A 25,218-nucleotide genomic window follows, 5' to 3' on the forward strand; every position below is an offset into this window, starting at 1 on the left:
TAAGTCACTCTATATCTTCCATTATATTTGTATAATATCTATTGTGAATCTGGAGTTCATGGTCCCAGTTCTCTCTTCATTTTAGTTTAAATCCAGAATAAGTTCGAGTAAATCTCAAAAAGTTCAGGTCACTTAAGCATGCATCACTTGGAGAAGGCTTGGATAAGCATCCAAAGCGATGCACACAGCTAGTGAAAAATGGTGATTTGCAGAGCGCTCAGGCAGTAACATAAATAATTAAATGATCTTGTTAGCTTCTCTCTTTATATGTGAATAACTAGGCTGAAAAGATCTAAAAATGACGATGCTCAGGATAGTCTTGAAATAAGTAACATATATTTGTCTGGAAAATTAAAGTGACTACATTACACTTTGAGAAATGAATACATCAAGCAAACTATCCTAGGAAACATCGTAAATGTAAAAAGATTATCGGTGAGGACGCCTGCAGCATCTGAAGATGCAAGTTTTCTCCTGAGGGTCTGAAATCTAAACTAAATATCCATTCACTTTGGATATCCACGTAACTGAAATGGACTCTGACAAATGGATCCTAATCATAGATCTGAGTTGTTAAACACAGTTGAAAGTTCTACGTTTATTTAGGATTAATTAGTTTGATTTGACATGACACATGAAAACTATCAATTAACCTTAGCAATGATTTCCCCTCTTTCTTCTCCTTTTAAACGAACAGCATTATTGAAAGAGAAGACAGTACGAATTTTAATGCCAAGGGGCCTATTTCTTTTAACCTGCTTCAATAATGGTTATGCCCTGGCCTTGAACTGGAGAATTCAGCATGGCATAAAGATCTCTGCCCCAATGGGGTGCAAAATGCTTATGCACAATGCTTTAGAATCAGGTCTAGCACTGGGCAGAGGATGAACTTAAAACGGCCAAGAACATTGTTACACAGCAGTTGCAACACCGGAATATGCCTTTGGAGTTCTATTCCAGTCCAGCTAGAGTGAAAAAAGTGTAGGCAGCAGAAGTCAGGTTTCAGTTGTTGATGGTCTCATCTCAGGAACCTGCTGACATGTGGATTCTGTCTCTGTAATGTGTGGAGGAACAAAGCCGCATCCTATGCTAAATAGCAGTAATGAATTTAGAGTAATACAGTAAATGGCCCAGACCCTAACACGCCAGAGCACTGGGGCTAAGCCCAATTCCGTCTCCATAAAGTACTAATTGAATCCCGAGGGAGGAATCCCCCTCATCAGTGGTAACAGTGTAGCACCTTCTAGGTAAATAACGCAGCCATGAAGGAACGCCCCCATCCATATCTTTTCCAAAAGGTTCAAACAAAATTTTGGAATACTTGTTCTGGGGAAATTTTCTTTTTCTTCCCATTGAAATTGTTTTTCTTGGTTGCGTTGTCCTGCAAAGTTCCCCATGGAAAGGGAATTCTAGTTTCCAGCCAGCTCTAGCGATTTCAGTTTTTCCTCCTATTTTGCTATTCCTGTGGCTGTTTTGCAGGAGTTATTGACCTTGGAGATGGGGAACTCATTTGTATAAACATCTTGTTTCCCTGTGCTGCTTTGCCATCCCGTTCCAACCCTCTCTGTGGCCCTTCTGAAAAGGTCTCATTGTCCCCAGACACAGTCACATGTAGTGCTGAGCCTCCACGGTCCTAAAAATGGTCATAAAAACGGACCATGCAATCTGCCAGTTCTTCTGTATCATGCTTCAGAATTGGAATTGGGTGCCTGATTCTGTGACCCTCACGCCTGTTGTGTAATGCTTATTCAGGCAAATGGCCCTCTTGAATTCACCGGGACCACTTACGTAAGCAAAGGTTTCAATGAAAAGGCTCTTCCGAGGAAGCCTTCAGGCTTCAATCTGAATGCAAACGTGGGCACTGCTGTACGGCTTGAGTCAATGCTTACAGCTCATGGAATTTCTTCTTCAACACAAGTGGTGCTGACAAATCTCCAGCAGGGTACTTTTCTCACGGAGGGATGGAGTGGATATTTTGTCGCCACTTTTTTGAAACTGGAAATCTCTCCTGCGTTGATAGTCAGAGTCCTTCTCCTAAGTGCTTTGTGCAGCCTTGTCGCTCCTCAAGCCATCGCTTCTTCCTGACTGTAGGTAGGATTTTAAGACACGATGATGATGGCAGTCTAGATGTTTATGTTTAAGATCCAGCTGCTCTCTGCAGTTCTGGAAAGAGGCCTTAACCCAGCACATAATAGCAATTGATAGTACAAGATGCTGGCTAAGCTAAACCATATATCAGTCCACCAAACCCTGGGTTTTCATGACTCTTGGGGCATTCTAATAGGATAATGCTTTCCCCAGTGAGGGGAAAGTTGACAGATTTGGGTAATATTGTGAGTGGCTGGAAAGTAGTAACTAGAGGTGTGTCTGCTTTTATGACCTATGAGTGTTGACTTGGTGGGTCTGTTTTTATTTTGAATGCTTCTTATTGTATTCAATACTTGATGATGTGCCTAAGGTTAAGACAGGCACAGTGCATATATTATTTTCAGAAATATTTTAAAAATTTTAAAATTAAAAATTTGTATATATTATGTACCATTTCCTGCAGACAAGTCTGCTTGATTCTTTTCAGCAATCTTGTATTAGCAGCAGCCAGCATAATAATGAGCCCGTTACTATGGAAATGAGATCATTACTCTTTGCTGGCTCCTGAATGATTTTTTGAGCTGCTTTTCAGTTTCGGAAAAGCTGTTCATGAATTGTGCTTATTTGGGTTATTGTCCCTCCATTACTGAAACTTGTGGGTGGGGAATCTTGGCAATTAGCAAATGGATAAAGTCCCTTAGTTTAGCATTACACAGAATCACTGCAAAGAACCATTAGACTCTGTTTGAGACCTTCAGGAGGGAAAATGGAAGAGTAGGAATTACTGTAACCATGAATATGTCCTATTTAATATCATAACAAACCCATGGCCAGCTAACCATTTGTTACACCGTGCCCACTTCTCATGGTGAAGGAACATCTGAGCTATAGGCCCACTGTTACTGTAATACGAGCAAATGCTCCTATCTACCATCTGAGCTCAGAGACGCCGCATTAACAGTATAGAGGCAATCTGCCCCCCCCCCGCCAGTGGGATAGCAATCCAGTTGGACACATCCGCTAGGAGGTAATCTTACAAACCTCACCAAATCTTAATAATTTTGTGGCAATTCCTGGCTGGAAAAAGCTGCAGGCCCCTGCCCCTTATGCATCCCTTTTAACTTCATCCTCGGAATCCGTGTGAATTCCAGACTGAGGCTCATGGGAAATAACATCAATGAGAGGAACACTGTAAAATCTGAAATTAAAGTAATTTCACACTTCCGTTGCCTCAATGTGATAATGCTAGAATAATTATGGAGGAAGGCTCCAAGTTACTCATACAGAGGACAGCCTTTTCAAATGGGCTTTGCTTTATTCCCCTGGGTTTGCTTTTTTTATATGCATGTCTGTGTGTTCCTGAGAGAGGTAGGGTTTTGTGTCAGTGTTATTTTGAGGCATGGATCTCGCAGTACAGCCAGCCATAGATAGGAAGCTATAAGAACGCTCCTCTACTTCCAGCTATGGACAGGAATAGCCACCTCTTCCTCTGTATTCTTATGGGTAGGAGGCTACCCCAGTATATAGGGATAGGACCTAGTGTCTATGCACATCTCTAGGCTGCACCCTATGTTTTCTTAGGGATAGAAACAGGCATCATTTCCTAGCCCTAGCAACAGCCCTGTATAGATACCCATACCCTCATAATAGTCACTTGCCACATCTATATGCTCTTTTATTAACATGCAGACATAAGTTGTGTGCACACAGTGTCCCCAAATCTAGCCATGTCCTTTTGAGACTCCATCATGTGAGGAAAGACATTTAGACTTGCCTCCGCTCCACTAAGATCAGCTCTTCTTTGAGGTTTGTTTCCTCTAACACAGCATGGTGAACCGTGCTAACAGCAGCACTGGTGCAAATGAGCTTTGTGGCCCCTGCACTGAGTAGTGGAAGCAAATAATTCCCACTCTTGTTGCCAGATGACTCTGGGGCCAGGGAGATTGTTCTGTTCACAACGCGCGACCCTCAGACTTTCGCTTGATGCGCGTCTCTTTGAGAAGCAACTTTTCAATTGCTCTTGTGCAAAATTGTAGCAGCTCCGATACTTTCCAACTCAGCATTCTGAAGGCAAATGCAGTAAGTACACACAGGGTTGGAAAGGCTTGCTACTAGCCTAGTGGTGTTCACTTCCTCAGGTTTCTCCTCTAGCTTTGACTTTAAACTTTTTGTTACTGATTTGTATTAGAACCAAGATTTGGTTCAACTTACCTTTGTTTCCTAGAGGCACCTTTATTCAATATGTGCGACTACACCAAAGGGGCAAAATATTCCCAAATCGTCACTGGTGTTTTCCTTAAGTCTTCAGCGTTATGAGAACTGCAGCGAAAAGCTTGGGAAAAAGAAATCAAAGAAGGCAAAATAAAGAGATGCCACATGTTGGTTTTTAAATGTCAGGATGTTTGCATACTTGAAAGTTACTGTATTGCCAGCCTCAAGGGAGAGTTGCATTTTCGTGCCCCAGTAGGCATTGCAAAGTTACAAATTTACAAAGTCCACACTTGCATGCCAGTTAGTTAATCCTGCAGAATGATAATCTACTTTAGCCCATCATTTCATTTGTCAGAGCAAATGCCTCTGATGGTGCCAGTTTGCATTACACAACTGCCCATTTGTTAGATAACTGCTCTTTCCTTGTATACAGTATGAAATTGACAGTATTCTGCATGGAGCATATATATAAATAAAATCTGGTATTTCTTCTGTATGTAATATAATTACACTGGCAAGAAAAGTGTAATGTTGCTGGCAGTGTTTCTGCTTCAGTGCCCCATGGTTCAGTGATTTTAAGGAGATGAATTTAAAACTTTCCAGCTGTGACCTGCCGAGGCGGAGAGAGAGGACTGAATCCCAAAATAGCACTCTCGTTTTGGAAGGAGAGGAGCACTTCGAGTGCTGGGGCAGGATCTGAGCAATGTGTGTTCATGAATGAAATCCCACAAACAATTGAATGTTTCATAGTTGGATGTATTCGGGTTTGTGGATGTCCCGGTCGGCGTATGCTCAAGTGCTCAGCTGAGTTTAATTGAGGTTGCTTAAGCTCGTGAGCCTGGAAGACTGGGAAGAACCTTTGCGTTAAAGTTGGGCTAGAGCTGGCAATTATCTGAAGCACAAGGGTTCTGACAAACCATGGCACAGTGATCTATAACAGCAGTGAGCTGCATGAAAGCTCTAAGACGCTGAAGATTAAGGAGGCGTTCATTTGGTGTTTTTGAGAGGGTTTCCCTTATGTGTCAGAAAATAAAAAAGTCCGGGGATGTCACTGCATCATCCCCAGGTTCAATCAGGTGTGCACAATGGCATCCTTTGCACGCACCATACGGGTGAGGTCATGCTGTGCAGAGAATGCCATTTTGTTCAGGCATTTGAGGGATCAGACCGAATTGTCCCATGGGCACAGCTGGTCCTGGACCATGTCTTGCCCACACAAAGAGCACGCCACTGATGGGATGGACCAGTGGAGGGGAGGGGTTGAAAATGGGACATGACTATTACGGGGCTGGTTGACACTAACGAATGCCCTTTTTCACCAAAAGAGGGGAGGAAAGGTCTTTCCAAGTCAAGTTTGAAGCATATTTGCAAGACTACATGCAGAATCTTGCACTCATGGTCTCTGGATCCTTATAGACCTAGAGAATGTACTGACAATCAAATCCAGGGATGGGGGCAGTGACAGAGGGAAACGATCATCTTTCAACCCAAAGGCAATGCCTTGACTTGAAGAGGACTGGGATTAGGCTCCATGTGAGTTCTACCCAAGACTTTGCAGGGAGCAGATTTAGGCCCTAAGGGGTCTGATCACATGGTACATTTAACCGTTCTTGCCTTTTGAAAATGTAATCTTTCTACCACCCCTTGTGCTCTATGCTGATGAAAGAAGATGGGCACACTGTTTGCAAACCTCCTTGCAGAAACAGTGCTCCATGGATAATCCAGTCCATTGTGCGCTAGTTTTCTCTCTGCCTATCCCTCTAGCTCAGGGGTTCTCAAACTTGATTGTACAGTGACCCCTTTCTGACAACAAAACTTACTACAAGACCCCACGAGGGGGGACTGAAGCAAAGTGCCCTTTCAGTCTAGGAGCAAACAAAGAAAATATAATCAGTGGCCCAGACCCAACTAAAACTTTCCTAACAACTAGACCTGTTGAAAACACAACTTGTTATTGATCTATGATTTGGCTAATCCCCCTCTCCTGGAAAGCATTGTAAATCTTTTAGTTGACAGCTGATAATGGCATATGCTTTGACTTCTGCCAGGGACTGCCAAATTTTCTACATTCTGTTAAAGTTCAGATGAAGAAACTGAACCATTGAACCTGTTGAAGTTTGAGCTCCACTGATGAGCTAAGGAGAGGAGGGGGAGGAATAATAAAAGGTTTCAGACAGAATTTAACTTGATTTCCAGCCCAATTTGTTCTATGGCAGAGTTCTGGGTACATTTGGGAGAGCAGGGTGGCTATTTCTTTTTTGAAACAATCGGTCTGTAAACTCCATCCCTCTGTCAAGCTTCATCACTTAGTAACAACACGATACCCCCGTAGATCAGGACTGGGCTGGAACAATTCTTATTGAGCACATCTGTCCACTACAACCTTTTCCTCAGTTCTATGGCATGATTGCGTGTGCAGTGTTCATTCAGACAAGACTGCAGCTGAGGAGCGTGGCTCCTTTTAAGCCTGTTTTCTGTCTGCTTCTATGTCCTCGGTTTAGTCTGCATCCTTGTGTTTTAGCTGGTTAGCGGGCCTTTTGTTCCTCTTAATTTCATGAGATTAAACTTTAGCTCTGCAACAGTCACCAATCCTTCCCTCTGGTACTATGTCTCAGGCTTGCATTTAGTGTTGCTGAATGTTATAGGAACAAGCACTACCTTATTTCTTCCATGAGCCCACAGTACACTGTAAAAATTTCAGAAATGGCTCTTCTCCAGCATGCAGGTTTACAAACATGTTATGACCACCAATACTTCCTAGTTATCTTCAGGCAACTCCACATATTTCTTAAGTAGAACACATTTCTAAACCTGAGGGCTACTCCTGAGCCCACTGTCTGCCTTCATTTGCACCCTTTAGTGACTGGTCTATAGTTCTGTGGCAAGTCCCCGCGTCCTCTCTATGTAGGCTGATGCACAGACCGGGGCGAGCTGATGGATGGAACTTTAATATCCAGTTTGATAAAATTCATTCTCCTTTAGCACCCGGAAACATATAATAGTCTCAGCTTTCTTTAACTTTCACAGAGCCATCACGGCTATAATTCTGACATTTACAAAATAGTGGGAGGACATTTTACATGAATCAGAGATTGGCTCCACTGTATTAGAAATTGGGAAAAGACAAGATGACATTAAAAGAAAGTAACAGAAATAATAAGTGTGTATGTGACAGAGAAATCGACCCATGTAAATGATCGCATAAGAAAAGTGGAACGGTTGAGAGAGGATACCATATAGGGCAGAGAAACACATGCTAATGGTACTCATAACCACAACAATCATCTGCCGTTGTAGCAGGCATCCTCAGCCAGGGAGGGGGGAGAATTTACTAAGAGTTGGGTAGTATCTATGGGACCTCTGGAAGGCCGTTTCTTCACACCCAGCAGGGAACATATGAAGCAAGACCAGTCATCTGGATTTCATTCCTCATTGAGTTGTCACCCCCACAGTTTCCTGTCCATAGCATAATCTCTCAATACAGTTAATAAGTAAATACTGGCTGTTTTCTAACTGGGCATCTTTATGCTTCTGGATCTCTGTAATTCCCAGCTCACTGTACCCTTTAAACTAAGCCAACATTTTCAAGCCTTAGTTTACACTGGGAGCAGCGATAGAAATTTGCTCGCCCATGCCTAGTGTGAACTGTGGTTAACAAGCAGTGACGTGTTTGAACACAGTGTACTCCCAAGAGCAAAAAAGGAACTGAGCTAAACAAGACCTTCCCTAGACTATTTCTCTTCCTAAATATGCACTTGCTCACACTAATCTTCCACTACAGTTCTTACCCATTAGGGGAACTCACACGTGAATAAAACCAGTTACCCAGATGACAGTCGTTAAACAGCCTCGAAGATACTCTGTTTCAAACTGCTCTGATTGCATATACAGTCATGGCCGTGCTTTGACCTCTTAGGTAACTGTGTATGCCAGAGGGGTGCAGATGCAGAGAGACCTCTGCTGCCTCCAGCACACCCACATAATTTTGGCTCAGAGAGCTAGGGAGCATGATTAGCACTGCTGCTTTCCCTTGGCACGCCCCAGAGGGGGTGTTCCAGTGTTGGCACGAATGCCTCCATAGCAAGCTGCAGGGGTGCTTTGGGACAGATCCCTTTTCTGCGGAAAAGGACCTAGGGGTGACAGTGGATGAGAAGCTGGATATGAGTCAGCAGTGTGCCCTTGTTGCCAAGAAGGCCAATGGCATTTTGGGATGTATAAGTAGGGGCATAGTGAGCAGATCGAGGGACATGATCGTCCCCCTCTATTCAACATTGGTGAGGCCTCATCTGGAGTACTGTGTCCAGTTTTGGGCCCCACACTACAAGAAGGATGTGGATAAATTGGAGAGAGTCCAGCGAAGGGCAACAAAAATGATTAGGGGTCTGGAACACATGACTTATGAGGAGAGGCTGAGGGAACTGGGATTGTTTAGTCTGCGGAAGAGAAGAATGAGGGGGGATTTGATAGCTGCTTTCAACTACCTGAGAGGGGGTTCCAGAGAGGATGGTTCTAGACTATTCTCAGTGGTAGAAGATGACAGAACGAGGAGTAATGGTCTCAAGTTGCAGTGGGGGAGGTTTAGATTGGATATTAGGAAAAACTTTTTCACTAGGAGGGTGGTGAAACACTGGAATGCGTTACCTAGGGAGGTGGTAGAATCTCCTTCCTTAGAGGTTTTTAAGGTCAGGCTTGACAAAGCCCTGGCTGGGATGATTTAACTGGGGATTGGTCCTGCTTCGAGCAGGGGGTTGGACTAGATGACCTTCTGGGGTCCCTTCCAACCCTGATATTCTATGATTCTATGATTTACTGTGTGTCACATGCAGGCGTAACGTCCCACCACCAACACACTTGGATGCTAACCCCGTGCTTCGCTGGCTCCCAGGGCCATCGTTTATCCCAATGTGTTCAGTGAACTTATTTGGTAGTTCTAAGTTGACATCAGAATGGAAAGATGCTGGTGTTCAGTGCAGGCAAATGAGTCACTGATCTGCATGTTCTGCCTTGTTTCTTTCCACAAAAGTATTGTATGGGAGTTCTAAGAGCTCCCTGCCATTTCATCTGACAAGCCTAAAGAGGGAGGGATAGAAGATCATGTTTGTGGGGAAAAAATAATCTACGAAAAATGGCATTTTAGATTGTGGGTGATTTTATAAAGAGCATAAAACAAATACATTGTTTTTTTAAGATCTAAGGGCAGTCCATAGTGATCAAAGTTTGCTATAATTTGGCAGTGCTTAATGGGCAGAATAATTTCTCAGCTTGGCCAAGAGCCCAGGTATTTTTATTAAAGTTGCAACCAAAGGTTGGTTATTACTTTGTCCTTCATTTCCTCCCACCGCCCCAGCCCGCATACCCATTGTGCTGGTGATAGATTGGACAGTTCATCTGATATTGCTCTCTGCCGCACTCAGACAGATCATCATCATCTGCATGATTCATGATATCCGTCTAGATTACCATTGATCCAGCACTGTACAGTTCTGGGCTTTTTCCTGAGCTATAATTTTATCTCAAAAGGAACTAACTCTCCTGAGCTTAGTTTGGGGCTAAAGTACGACTACTGGCTCAAGAGCCCTACCAAGGGTATTTTTTTCATATATCTTTGACAACAGGGGTACTGATTTTTGTTTTTAATCAGACTGGAGATGTGAAAGCAGGTACAAGGCATAATGAGTGTTCCTGGTGCAAAAGCCTGTCAATGCAAGTCAAAGTCTAAACACTTCATAACAAAGCCTGAGATCTACTTATGTCAGGGTTTTGCCCCTGCCCAAATACATTTTCACACTGGTTTGTTAAGACGATGTGAAGTGGGCAATCACTTCCGGGGTGATACACTCACATCTAACCGGCTCACTGCATCGACCACAGCGGGCATATGCACTTTTATTAAATAAGGACCCATAAAATGGGAGCAACCATGTTTCGTCTCCTTTCTACAAAAGCATCGTAAGCGTAGCATATGTTAAAATGGCCATTCTATGCCTTTGAGTGGTGTTTTAAGAAACATGAGCTGATTAGGGAAATGAAACTGTAATATACTGCAGTCAGTAGCCAAATAGAATGCATTGTTGGATGCAAAGTATAAAAATTTGAGAGCAATTTATGGAGTAAATAATTGAAACGAGTTTCCAACTATATGCCCAAAAATTTATAGTCAGAGTTAGTTATCTGGGAGAACAAAAAGTCTAATTTACCCCAGTCAATGGAGTGACACACCAGGGATCATCTTGGTCTCTGTTCAAAGCATGCCTTGCCTAAGAGCTTGTCTACAGGTGCAAATTTACCAATTATACAGCACGATTTCTAAAGTGATAGCATGACGGATTCCAACACTTTCTGGAACTCCATACGGCTGTTGACAAGCAGGGCCAGCTCTAGATTTTTTGTCGTCCCAAGCGCGCAACTGCCCAAGCCCAGAAAAAAAAAAGGGATAGCCAGAGTGTCACCCCAAGCACGTGCTTGCTTTGCTGGTGCCTAGAGCTGGTTCCTGTTGATAAGCTTTTAATGTTGCTCTAATTGCTGAGACACGGGAGGCTCACTCACCTACTGAAAAGGTTTTTTTCCCATAGCTCATACAAGTTGGTGGCTACAGTTCAGTTATAAAACTTTAAGTTCTCTCCCCCGAAGCTGAGCCTACATGCTATACAGCAGATGAAATCATGCCCTTCTTTTACAAGCTGTGATGATTTTATATCTGGGTTGGATACATCATTAGAAATGCCAGAAGATTGTCAGAGTGTGTTAAAACCTACCACAAGAGTTGCATCAGCACAGGGATGTACTAAGTCGAATAGAAAGCTATCAGATAGGTGTAAAATCCCCAAGGCCAAATAGTCCTCTCCATTTCGAGTGGTGGTGCTTTCTCCTTTTTATATAAAAAGGGAGCATCAGCATGGACCTGATCCCACAGGCAGATCCATGCAGCCAGAGCCTTGAGCCCCTGCACAGCCCAGCGTAGCCTGGATAAGCAGAAGCGCTCACCTGCTCAATTTTGGTACCGTCAATGTGCTGCTGTGCAGCATTTAGCACAACTTTCCCTGCAATTACGGGTTAGAGTTACACTACGAGACCTCAGGTTCCCAGTACCCCTTATCGCTAGGCAATTTGACTCTAGCTCCACCCTCCATGAAAGGCCAAGCCAGAACCCTGGCACTGAACAGCCATATGTTTGGGGCAAGTTCAAATGTCCACTTCATGGCTGAGAGGAACATTTCTTTTTTTAATCTACAGGGGGAATAGATAAGATGATCTAATGGGCTCTTTTCCCTTGTCTGACCGCCTGAATATACAGGCCCTTAAATTTCAGTTCAGGTTAAGTCTAACATGTTAATGGCAAGATTTTTCATATATCATAGATAATGGTGAGCTTGCTAAGTCCCTTAGCCATGATCTAAGTGCATACTTTAAGAAAGAGTTCTAACTAGTTCTGGCTTTCAGCATGCAGATGTGAGTTTCTTTAACTAACAAACAGTTCTCTACCTGTTAGCAGGATTTTAGTCCTGGTAGCAGGTAAATACTGAGGCATGCTTGAGGGAAGTGCTGTCCCTGGAAATTATCAGCACAGGAGCTGAGCTTATTGAAGTACCACCCTGCCTCAGAATCATAATCATCTCTTTCATACATCCTCAAGAGGCAGTAGTCAGAGTTCTGATAAAGTTCTGTACATTCATTTGTGAAGAACAAAGAGTTTATCAAGCTGACTCGCTTGTCTTCTACAGCATAATACTGGGAGATTCTTTTATGGATTTCGTCCATTGACAGGGCTCTTCCCTGTCTATAAATGCTCTTCCACCTTGATCGTTAGCAACAGCCAGCGTTTTATAGTTTGAGATTCACTTGGAGAATTTAACATTTTTTAAAATTCACTGAATTTAATTTATTCCTTTGTGCTTATTTCAGGAAAGTTACCATCTCTGTATGAACCTTAATTTACAGCCCGTGAATGAAAAATAGGCTTATAAAATCAGTTTCCACCACTGCTCTTTTCACCAAAGCTAATGATTGTGTTATTAACACACATTAATGGCAAAAGGACATTTCTGACTAACACGCTGACTGGGCCAGAAGGTGTGGGCTCAAACTGGGAACTATTTCAGGCTGCTGAGTTTCTAGGTGCTGTTCATAGCTCTAACGGTTTTCATCCCCAAAGATGACAAAATACTTCACAAACCGCAGGTCTGATCCTGCAAACACTTTATTACCAAGCGCCATGCTCATTACAGATGGACGATTGCGACAGGCGGGACTGAGTCAGGGATTGGTGCTGAGCCCTTTCTTCTTTATCCTCTGCCTCTTCTTGGGAAGAGTAACGCTCAGCAGAAGAACTCGGCATACAGGCTCACGGATGGAGTGAGCAAGTGCTGCATGGGCCCCCCCAGCCTGAAGAGTAATCTAGGTAACGTGTGTGACACAAGACAGGATCTCTCTACATCAAATTATAAACCCCTTCTACTGTTTGACACAGTCAGTGGCTCCACGTCTTAGTGAAAATAAGTTGGACATGCCCAATCGGCTGCTGGCTCAACCTCAGGGAACTGATCTGACAAGGCGCAGGGGTGCTGCTTGGTGCAGGGGGGCTCATAGGAGAGAGAGCGCCCATGCCAGATGATCGTAAGGCAGCAGTTCTGCTGCTGAGGAATACTTTGGTAAATTGTCACTAAAAGAGCCATTGCAGAATCCTTCCACCAAGGATTTCTTCCAAAGAAGCTCAAGAGAGAGTCCGTCGCCAATTGCCCTTTGACGTGGGATACAACCATACTGTAGTTGAAGTGTGTTGCTATCTGAACATACTTATCTGCCTGCTGGGCGGTTTCCTGCACCTTCCTCCGAAGCAGCTGATACTGGGCTAGATGGACCAGAGGTCAGATCCACTGGGGCTAGTCCTATGTTTCAGTATTTCTGTGATGGAGTGAGGGGAGTCCCACTACTACTTTTGATACCCGCTGCCCATGAAGTTTACACGCACCGTCCCTGAAACTAGCCCATCCAAATCCCCTCTCCCTAGAATGTCCCAAGAGGCAGAGGAACAAACGCACTCCTTGTAGAAAACCACACAGGCGGAATATCAAAAGCACAATCTGCTAGTAGTTACAGAAATGTCTGAGGAGTCAGAACACCAGTGATTGCTGGATGCCTGAGAAGACGGGATTTCCACTCATATGTTGGGGCACTTTCAAATATACCATGTGAGTTAGCTTACAGAGCACAGAGACCATGATCTGTGCTTCTAAATACATCTGCCAGAAAGTCACACACTGTGCTTTCTAGCATTTGCAAGCACCCTCAATTACTGGTAAAGCTAGCTATTGGGCAGATGGTAGAAGGAAAAAAAAAATCTCTATAGGGTGGCGCTATGAACTCCTGTGCAAAAGTTCACACACTGGCTTCAGAGATCTCCCTTTGAGACAAAGATATAAACCAAGCACAATTATAGCATCAACGGACCAGCCACCACACCCCCTTTGGCCAATAAGGCCGTGGCTTCACTGCAGAGTTAACTCAGTTGTGACCCCTAACGTAAGTCTGGTCCACACCAAAAGGGCCAAAGAGGAAAGCAAAACTACAGGGCGGGTGAGAAAGCATACGCTCAGTATGTGGGGGAGACTGTTGGGCTCTGGGTGTTTCACAGAACCACAATAACCCCCTGCACTTTAACAAAGCTCAGTTTGGCCCATATTTTGCACAAGAGATACAAGAGGTAAATCTGGTGTAAAGCCAGAGCAACTCCGTTCACTTTAGCACTGTGCCAGCCTGAAAACACTGCCTCAGAAGGGGGTAAAAATGATCAAACGACACTTGGCTCTGTAACATGCTTTGCAAATGCAAAGCAGCGTATAAAACATCAAGTAATTAATGCTTCCAGCACCCCTGTGAGGTAGCCAAGTGTCTGTTAGCCTATGTTCACAGAGCTCTAGTTGCCAGGAGAAACATTTTTCCTATTCATACCAGTTCTGAAAGAAATCAGAAGAGGAGTATACAGATTTCTGTGCTTACAACACAATGAGTGGGCAATTTGTCACTGTGTGTGTGTGTCTTTCTTCTAGCGCAAGCAAAGTCTATAGCTTGCTGGTGGCAATTGTGCTTTTGGTGATAGTTTTAGTAGGTCAGCGGTGTCCCAAATCCAGCAGAGAAACAACCAACCCCAATAGATGGGGTCTGTTTGGAGCTACATGAGGAGCTTGCAGTGTTCACCATTTCCCGTGCTGTCTCCTGCTCTCTGCGCGATAACGTTGTTGGCATCAGATTTTACAGGTCACAGGAAAAAGAACTAAATTAGAATTTTAGAGATCAATGAGTCTGTATTCATTTATATGCAAAAATATTTTAAACGTATCAAGAACAGCTTCTGAAAGCTTATTTTCCCCACATAGGCAAATGATTTTTCATCAGTGAAGGAGAAGGTGGTCAGGGAAGAGGGCCTTAGCTGTTTTCCATGCTAAACTTCTTTGTTTTCCTGTTAACTAAGAATAGATAAGCTTATCTAATTGCTTTGGGGAGGGGGTTCTCTTTTTGCTCCTATGGTTTATGAAATTGTTGGATAAGAAATCTAATTACTTGCTGTCAGTATGTGTTTAATGGAAGAAGCAGACACAAGTGGTAATTTATTTTTCTCAATCACCACATTAGGCCAGAGGTGTAATTTGGATTCCTTTCTCATTTCAGGAGGTGGGCATTTCTTTTGAAGGGTTGAGAAGACTACAGAGGTTGCATGTAAATGTTGAGGGTTTTTGTTAAATAAATAAATCAAGCAATGAGTTCTCTATTTGTATATGATAAAAAAAGAGAACACATTCTCTTTTTATTTAATTTTATTCATACTATATATATAGGTCTGTGTCTGTGCAATTGTACAGCCAGATACCCCAAAGCAAAGATGTACCCTCTGGAGAGGGGCGGGGGCCCGTGTTCCAATGGAAGCATATTTCTGCAGCAGTGACCGTTTCAGGCTGGGCACTGACATTGTGTGGGAGCAGCATCTACCTACCTTGCCTGTGACATATGCTCATGAATACTTGAAGGTCAACATGTCAGCGCCCTGTATTATGTTAAGAGGGAGGGATTAGGGCAGGGTGCTGCTGCACTGCAAAAAGCTGCTAGGCAGCCCAGTGTATAAAGATCCTACCAAAAATGAGCGAGGCTCATCGAACCCATCCTGGGTTTGGCTTCTTGGGCACATGCATGCCTGGAAAGGCTGATAGGCAATACAGACCTCACAGGGGAAGTGATGGATATCCACCACTTCTAGTGCATTATTTAGAAGTATGGAAAAGAATTTGCAAAATAACCTCTGAGGCCTTTTCTTCCACAACGAGCGTGCAGCACATTGGGATGTGGAGAGAGCGTCCCTAAAGCATTTATGGTTTGTTACCACTTCCACAAACTAACTGAAATGCTTTCTCCTATTCCCACAGTTTGACATGCAAAGGATAACGCTGGAAGAGCTCAAACATATTCTGTATCATGCATTCCAGGATCATTTAACAATGAAGGACATTGAAAACATCATCATCAATGAAGAGGAGAGTTTGAATGAAAACTCTGGCAACTGCCAACCAGAGTTTGAAGGTGGTGAAAAGTTGTTATGCCTTTTCTCTCTAAGCTTTTCTTTGTTATGAAACTCTAGCAGGATCCTGAGGTCCTTTCCGAAGGTTTTAATGGGAACTGACCTGATTAGTACCAGTGAGCACTGGTCTGCTTAAAAGCACGGTGAAAACTGACTATGGACCTCAGAATTTGAGCCTTAATCTTCTTTACTCTGGATCCATGAAAATTGGGGACGGGGGGGGGGGGGTGTGACGTGTTTTAGGTATCAAACTGATACCTTATATGGTTTGCAGTACATTTACAAGGATTGAAAAGGTCATCTACTAACTAGATTTTATGACTACCTCATAGTATCACTTAAAGGGACTATAAAACACTTAGGGATCCTTTACTCTATATCAGTGGTTCGCAAACTTTTGTACTGGTGGCCCCTTTCACACAGAGGCTTGCTGAGTGTGACCCCCCCCCCTATAATTTTTTTTCATATTTAAAAAGTGTTTAATACCAGTGTAAAATGTAGGAGGCAAAGCAGGGTTTGGGGTGGAGTCTGACAGCTCGTGACCCCCCCCCACACCTGCCGTAATAATCTCGCAACCCCCGGAGGAGTCAAGACCCCCGGTTTGAGAACGTGTGCTCTATATGATTAACTCCCATCTTTATATAAGATGGATCTTGTGACAAATTTGTCAGGCTCAGTACCAAAATCATGAACCATTTTGGGGTCAATTTCTTGGTATCCTTCCACAAGCAAGGTAAGTCTTCCCCACCAGTTTCCCCTACACACTCTTCCCTTTTCATCACTTATAACACAGTAGCAAACCTACATTTAAACTTAGTCTGGATTTGAAGTCAACAAATTGCTTAAAGGGGAGGAAGAATGGCTGTGTACTTTGTTAGTAGATTTGTTTAAAGCATACTAATCAACCACCACAACCCCCTCCCTAAATGGCCTTCCTTTACTAGAGCTGTGGAACAAAACCATTTTCTTACATTATTTAGTGGAGAGTGAATGCCTAGCATTAGAACCTCTTGCCTTCCAGCTCACTGTTTCATATGCTGCCCCATCTGGCTTTAGGAGCACCACCCCAACCTGCTCTTCATGCTAACTCCAGCTTTTTCAATATCCGTGAGTGAGAGCCCATGCATGAATTGATATGAGTTTTCATGCTCCATTGGGAACAGTTTCAGTCCCTTGGCATGAACCCAAGAAGAGTCAGGTGGTGCAAAAACCAACAACCCCTCCCTCCCCCAAACCAATATCAGTGAAAAATGTCAAGGAACTGAAAAGGTGTTCACCAAAGTGAGCCACTTCTTAAAAAAAATGGTTAGAAGGTTATTACAAGCAGAAAACCTTGCAAAGTGTTCTGAGAGTCTCTGATGAAAGGCTCTTTGGAACAGGAAAGTTAATAATAAAGAAAAATAGGATAGCTCAGTGAGAGGTCAATGGAGGAGGAAATGGCGATTCTCTCAAGAGTAGCTACTTCTCACTGATAGCATTTCTGGGGACTGCACAATGGTTGGTATAAAATGATGAGAGAGAGTGCGAGCCAGAGAGCTTCTCAGGGAGACAGGAATCTCTTTAGTTGGCTCATATCTTTGTAAGAGGCAAGTTTTAATCCTTGTAATAGAATTAGCACAATGAATTACAACTGAGCTCTAGAGTCATCTCTCTGACACTGGTTAATTACTATTGATAGTCCTGAAATCACCTAGCACTTGAAACCTGGCATAGTTCTTTCTCTGCAAAAGAGAGAATGTTACCTAGGCAAGCCAACCCATTAGCACAAAAGAGAGTCAAATTCTGCTTTGTGATATTAATCTACTAAAAAAGTTTGGCCCCTTAAGGTCCCGATCCTGCAAAGATTGACACATACACATGGGCTTAACCTAGCATTCTGGAACTAATTACAGTAAGTCTCTGGATGATTTGAAAGAGACAAGTTGGGTGAGGTGATCTCTTTTATTGGACCACATTAAGAATGACTAGCTTTGTATTCGCAAAAAAAAAAAAAAAAAAAAAGTTTAAAAAAAAAGTTCAGTCATTCCACAAGCAATGTTAACAGAAGTGCTTGACGGATGGTGTCACATGCAATTTTGGCTTTAATAGTCACAGCCGCTTTTATACTTTACCCAGCGTAATATTCCAATGGGAAAAATGACTCAGTTTAAAAAAAAATCCCATCTAATCTTTCATTTCAAGTTTAAGAATGCTTATCATAGAATATCAGGGTTGGAAGGGACCTCAGGAGGTCATCTAGTCCAACCCCCTGCTCAAAGCAGGGCCAATCCCCAACTAAATCATCCCAGCCAGGGCTTTGTCAAGCCTAACCTTAAAAACCTCAAAGGAAGGCGATTCCTCCACCTCTCTAGGTAACGCATTCCAGTTCTTCACCACCCTTCTAGTGAAAGTTTTTCCTAATATCCAACCTAAACCTCCCCCGCTGCAACTTGAGACCATTACTCCTTGTTCTGTCATCTGCTACCACTGAGAACAGTCTAGATCCATCCTCTATGGAACCCCCTTTCAGGGAGTTGAAAGCAGCTATCAAATCACTCCTCATTCTTCTCTTCTGCAGACTAAACAATCCCAGTTCCCTCAGCCTCTCCTCATAACTCATGTGTTCCAGTCCCCTAATCATTTTTGTTGCCCTCCGCTGGACATGTTCCAATTTTTCCACATCCTTCCTGTAGTGTGGGGCCCAAAACTGGACACAGTACTCCAGATGAGGCCTCACCAATGTCGAATAGAGGGGAACGATCACATCCCTCCATCTGCTGACAGTGCCCCTACTTATACATCCCAAAATGCCATTGGCCTTCTTGGCAACAACGGCACACTGTTGACTCATATCCAGCTTCTCGTCCACTGTAACCCCTAGGTCCTTTTCTGCAGAACTGCTGCCTAGTCAGTCGGTCCCTAGTCTGTAGCGGTGCATGGGATTCTTCCATCCTAAGTGCAGGACTCTGCACTTGAACCTCATCAGATTTCTTTTGGCCCAATCCTCCAATTTGTCTAGGTCCCTCTGTATCCTATCCCTACCCTCCAGCATATCTACCTCTCCTCCCAGTTTAGCATCATCTGCAAACTTGCCGAGGGTGCAGTCCACGCCATTCTCCAGATCATTTATGAAGATATTGAACAAAGCTGGCCCCAGGACCAACCCTTGAGGCACTCCGCTGCCAACTAGACATGGAGCCGTTGAGCCAGACAATCCAGCCAGCTTTCTATCCACCTTATAGCCCATACTTTAACTTGCTGGCAAGAATACTGTGGGAGACTGTATCAAAAACTTTGCTAAATTCAAGGAACACCACGTCCACTGCTTTCCCCTCAGTCACAGACCCAATTATCTTGTCGTAGAAGGCAATTAGATTAGTCAGGCATGACTTGCCCTTGGTGAATCCATGCTGACTGTTCCTGATCACTTTCCTCTCCTCTAAGAGCTTCAGAATTGATTCCATGATTTTTCCAGGGACTGAGGTGAGGCTGACTGGCCTGTAGTTCCCAGGATCCTCCTTCTTCCCTTTTTTAAAGATGGGCACTACATTAGCCTTTTTCCAGTCATCCGGGACCTCCCCCGATCGCCATGAGTTTTCAAAGATAATGGCCAATGGCTCTGCAATCACATCCGCCAATTCCTTTAGCACTCTCGGATGCAGCGCATCCGGCCCTATGGACTTGTGCTCGTCCAGCTTTTCTAAATAGTCCCGAACCACATCTTTCTCCACAGAGGGCTGGTCACCTCCTCCCCATGCTGTGCTGCCCAATGCAGCAGTCTGGGAGCTGACCTTGTTCGTGAAGACAGAGGCAAAAAAAAAGCATTGAGTACATTAGCTTTTTCCACATCCTCTGTCACTAGGTTGCCTCCCTCTTTCAGTAAGGGGCCCACACTTTCCTTGACTTTCTTCTTGTTGCTAACATACCTGAAGAAACCCTTCTTGTTACTCTTAACATCTCTTGCTAGCTGCAACTCCAAGTGTGATTTGGCCTTCCTGGGCTTCACTGAGTGTAGATAGTTTCCCACAATAAGTTCAGAGTGAGAGAAAAATAAAAGGATACTAATCTAGAAGAGCAGAAATTTTTAGGTATAGACTAGGCCTCAGCTGTAGCTCAAGGTTTATTTAGTTTATATCACTTAGGGCTTGGAAAAATTTCCTGCCCTCTGCAACGTAGTTAGGTTGACCTAACCACTACTGTAGATCAACAAAGAATTCTGCTGTCAACCTAGCTACAACCTCTCAGAGAGGTGGATTCCCTACGCTGACAGGAAAACCACTCCTCTCACTGTAGGAAATGTCTCTAGTACCGCACCACCACACATCTGAGGTACTATATAAGCCACATACCCTGATTTAGACATCACCATGTCCTTCAGGATTGGAACCAATTGAAATGCAGAAAAAGTTTGATTGTGAAGGGCACTAGTTTTACCATCACACTGATTTGATAAATGAAGTATTGCCCGCGATTTATTTACTAAGAACACTTCTTTTGTGCCCAGCATATTTAAGGTAGTTTCATTTACTAAAAACAATGCAGTTTGTGCATTTTGAATTGATTTCCAATTTCTAGCCAAATGGAGTCTGACATTTTTTTTACTTGCAGTTATTAAATGAGATCCTCCATTCACCATTTTCTAATATAAAAAAAGCAAAAGTTCAATAAATGTGCAACACTTAGACATTGGAATAAATGCGTATAGATCTAGTGCATCCTCCTGGTTAGCAAAAAAAGTACCACCAAATCACACCAATCGACCTGTCTTTAGGAACAATAAAAAGCGCAAATGCAAAATAAGATCAACATCCATTACTTAAAATCAAGGTTTCCTGCTTGCTGATTTAAATCTTGATTAAAAATGGAAAGTTGATATAAAGCAAAGCGCTTAAAATCGCCATTACCTGCTGATAACCTACTAATGTGACTCAACAGGGGGATTTTGGGAGGTTCCGAGATCAGCACGGAGCTGGGCCCGATACTTCGGTGAACCCTCTCAGCCTGGATCTGCTAAAATTGGGCTGGAAGTGTCATATGCTCAGTCTGTCAGCACGTTGGTACTTCCTGCTTCTGAAAGTACAGCGGGAACAGCTTTTTCTCATGGGATGTTGGCGCTGCTGGTGCCAGACAGAACCCAGAAGCATATGGACCCATTAAAAAAAAAATCAGGAGGAAAAAAATATTAGCTTTTATCCAGTTTTTTGGTTCAAAAATAACTGAATTCTTCAAAAGTTTAGCCGTGACACTGGCACTTTTCAAAGTGCTTTCAGGCCCAAAGACAACCTGTATCTTTCCCCCATGCGTAGCTGTTCACTTAAGCATATACTCTGCTGCCCCAACTATACCCATTACACAGGTGCCAAACTTCAGTGCTTGGCTCCAAAGCAAGAACGTGGGACTTCATGGAGTCGACACGCCTTAATTAAGCAGTACCTTTGCAGGTAAGGCATGTTGGAGAGCCCCGCTGGATTTTAGCAAGGTTCCCCCCAGCTAGTTTAAGCCTTCTGCAAAATCAGCACTCACTAGCACCATTGAAACATTCTTCCCAACAGAAGGACACTGCATGCTCTTTCCACGGACACAGACGCTCAGTGGGTCAGAAGGGATAATTACCCCAGAGAATCTCAGGGCTAGTCTACATGCAAAAGTTGTACCACTCACTATACTGGTACGACTCCCTAGTGTGGATGCACTTACAGCAGTATAGAAGGTTCTAGTACCACCATTGCACTTTATAGCGTATTCTTGTAAAGAAACTATGCTACTATAAGGCACCTTTTATATTGGTGTAACTGCATCCTCACAAGGATATACCAGCATAACTACCTCTGTTAAATATAACTATTGCTTCAAAACCTCTGTCCATGCCAGGCCTTAGCAAACCATTTTCTCTATTTTGTGGCCCGAGATTCTCTTGTCTGGATACAGACTTTCAGGATTACACTTTAAATTGTGTGTGTCAGTCCCTGTCTAGTGAAAGTTACATACACATATCCAGATGTCCAACCCTACACACCTGGAGTGTTTGGCTTCTATATTTAGAGTAAACTGAATGACACGTTGAACCCAAATCTGCATCTGAGATCAAAATTGCCACCTATCCAATGACAAAGTCTTTGCTCTAGTAGAGAAAAAAAAATGGAATCACCCCACACGCAAATTGACACACACATTTTTCCCCTTTTCCATTCAGATTTTCCATCCTGATAACAAGGCACCACAAAGTCCTGAGAGCTCCATAGAAATACCTAACAAACAGAAGGATACACACTGTAATAAAAGAACACAGTGTCATTGGACAAAAGAAATTAATGAGCAGGCCAGGGGAATGGAGGCAAGAACCAGGAATCAGTATATATAATTTATGGCAAAGAAACAAGCAGTCAGCAAAAATGGGAGAGCCATTCGCAATTACACTAAAGCCTCTTGCAGTGCCTTAAATCAAACTGCTTGTGATATCACAGGAAACAAACTAGAATGTCTATATTCTGATGACTGCACACACCTATTTCATCCTCAAATGTGACATTGAAATTAACAGGATACAATGGAGCAGCTGCAGCCAAATGCCACGAGTCTCTGCTCCTTGCCCACAGTGTGAAAATGCGGAGCTGACTTCCTCCCATTATTTTCCTAACTCTATTCCCAGACAAAGGGAAAGAAACCTGGGACTTGTCCATACCAACATTTAGAGCGTGGCAAGCTGGGGTATAAATTTACAGCACACTAGCTTGCTGCACATGAAGTGTGTGATCACAGGGTCCACATGGACAGTAACAGCTCCTCAGTGCACTGCAAAGAGTAGATCAAAGTGCACTGTGGAACTGTTAGGACAGGTCTACACTCACAGCAGCATACAGAGGACACGTGCTGCACGGCCCACTTGCACAGGTATAAATAGCAGCATTGGTGGGGAGGCATTGCTTAGTAGCGTAACATGCCAAAACCTTAGGGCATGCTCAACTACACGCCTGAGCAGTGCCTCCCCCAGCTCACTGCTGTTTTTAGTGGTGTAGCATCCTGCGGCTTCCCCTCTGCTTCTCCCTGCCAGAGCCTTTCAGAGTCAGGGACAACAACACGCTGCATTGTGGATGCAGCCTGTTTTGTACTATGGCACGTAGCTACACGTGCCCTACGTGTTGCTCTCACTGTAGGCGAGGTTTTAATGTATAGCAGCATGGTCCACATGCACAGTTAGTGTGCAGCCAGTTAGCATGCTGTAAGATTTACACCGTGACTTGCTGCAAACTCAGTGTTTGTACAGCCACGCTCCTAGTGTTGTTCGCCACGTGCAGGAATTATGACAACGTTCACTGTAAATATTTTGTAGCACGTAATTTGAATTTGCTGGATACTGACCAGGTCCTATAGCACCTGCATTTGAAGAAGGCTCATCCTTTACTTCTAGCAATAGCTTAACCATGATAACACTGGCCAGATCGGACATGGTAGTTTTATGGTAGAGGTTGCTGACTCAGGGCATCCCTCAGATACTATGGCTCTATTTTGGTCAGTGTTTGCTCTTTGTGGCCTCTTCCCCAACCCAATAGAAGAAAAACTACAGCCACTCTCTGCCCCTGCAACCTCCAACAGCTCTTCCTCCACAGAGGTCCAGCATAGACCCTGGGCCATATCTTGCCTGGCACCTGTTATACATGTACGCGTCTTCGTTAGCGGTCACCCGACATTATTCAGATGTTCATTGGTGCTGCTGCATAGCTCATTTCCTTTGCTGTGCTTGCTCTCGGCTGAGCCCACTGGGACCAGCCCCTTGTATCTAGTTATCGTACATGAACGAGTTACACACTCAGTGAACTCCACCAGGGGCTATTCCCACTTGGCAACCCTCCCCTCGCTTTAATAAGATTCTCCTGCTTTGATGTGACAATCTTGCAGATAACCCTTGCTTCCTGGGAATCTCTTTATGTAGCTCAATCTCACAGATTGCCTTCTTTGGGTAAACCTGCTACTCAGCCTCTCACATCCCAGAGGGATTCCTGACCCTGACCAGTTTCAGAAGAAAGCTCACATCCGACTGCTGTGCTTACTCCGAACACACCCAGCCACTGCTAAGATTGTATTCTTCTCTATAGCACCATGTTCATCTCCTCTGTTTTGCGGAGAAAAGTGGCTAGCCTCTGGGAGAACTCCAGTCAAACAAACCTTGAGGAAGACCTAAGTGTTATGCTTAAAGGATTTCATTACTCTCAGTCCTTCCAAATAGGAAAACACAATCCACAGCCATAATGGTACAGAGCCTAGACACCACTACGGACAGGTATCTGCTGTAAAATGCTGACTTTCCTCATTCCAAAAACCCCAGCCTTATCTTATCAGGGAGCTTCTCTTATCAGGGAGGGCCAGCATTAGAGCTTGGCTAGTTATGACCCATATTAGCTGAATCTATCCTGGCTCTACCTAGCATCCTGTGCAGTGTGCCTAGATATTCATGGTAGTTGTCTTTTTCTCAGACCTTTCCCAGTGGAATAAAGGCAAGACAAAATATTTTTCAATACAGCTGCAGAGAGCTGAACTCTGGGAGGACAAAGCCCATGAGGCGGTCTTTAAAAAAATCAAGCTCTAGGCCCACTCCATTGGTCTACTTTGCTCAATACCACCAGACACTTATTTGTGTGTATATAGGTGCACCTCTCTCCAAAAAAAAAAAAAACATCTTCCTCTAGAATGCCATTGGACAGCTCTGTGGCTGCTACAGCCTCATTCAAAACCCTTGTTTAACCAGACTGCATTACAGCTATAGGAACTGTAGCTCAAAGTGGGTTATGTTGCATTACACAACTCTTGCGAGTAGACAGATCAGGGCTACAGGAAGATTATATTGTAATGAGTGGTCTCTGAGAGCAATTTTGTTCAAGGTGGCAGCTTTCCTTTTCATAGGCAGGGCAGGAATTCACACCCTTAGCACAGAGGAGCCTGCCATAAGGAAAAGTGGGGCCCTGGGACTGACAGGTTTCTCCTGCCAGCTGAATTCAGGATCTGGCCCTGACCAGATGAAAAGTTTGAGCATACACAACTCCATTTGACTCAGCACCTCTCAGGATCAGATCCCTTGTGATTAGTGAAGGGACCTGTGCATGATTCATAAAACTGTCTTTCTTCCTCCCTCCCTCTGCTTCCACCCCCATCAACACCATGTACAGTAGGCAGTGCAGAATAAGACTAACACTGGCAGGAATAATTTAGGCCCACAGTGAATCACCAATGATTTATTCTTTGGAGATAGAAATGGAAGACTTGTTTGTGCCCTAATAAGTTCAAAAAACAAACAAAACAAACAGACTTCTAAGTTCCGGCTACTCAAATCTCAAATAAAACCTGTGGAACATTTTAAGGACGTTGCAAACTTATTGCTG

The 25,218-nt window shown here is 43.7% G+C and overlaps 1 protein-coding gene and 1 long non-coding RNA gene across 5 annotated transcripts in view; one reads left to right on the plus strand and one right to left on the minus strand.

Annotated features, from left to right (window-relative positions):
- CALN1 (calneuron 1) overlaps positions 1-25,218 on the plus strand; it is a 200,873-nt gene that overhangs the window by 171,985 nt on the left and 3,670 nt on the right. For all 3 annotated transcript variants that reach the window (XM_084650739.1, XM_084650741.1, XM_084650740.1), the window contains one exon: positions 15,714-15,867. In XM_084650739.1, coding sequence (XP_084506865.1) covers positions 15,714-15,867 — 154 coding nt within the window. The remainder of the gene's footprint in view (positions 1-15,713; positions 15,868-25,218) is intronic.
- LOC311532354 overlaps positions 1-25,218 on the minus strand; it is a 103,487-nt gene that overhangs the window by 12,029 nt on the left and 66,240 nt on the right. The window lies entirely within an intron of this gene.

This window comes from Lepidochelys olivacea, assembly GCF_965140295.1.
Source record: "Lepidochelys olivacea isolate rLepOli2 genome assembly, chromosome: 17".
Taxonomy (NCBI): Eukaryota; Metazoa; Chordata; order Testudines; family Cheloniidae; genus Lepidochelys; species Lepidochelys olivacea.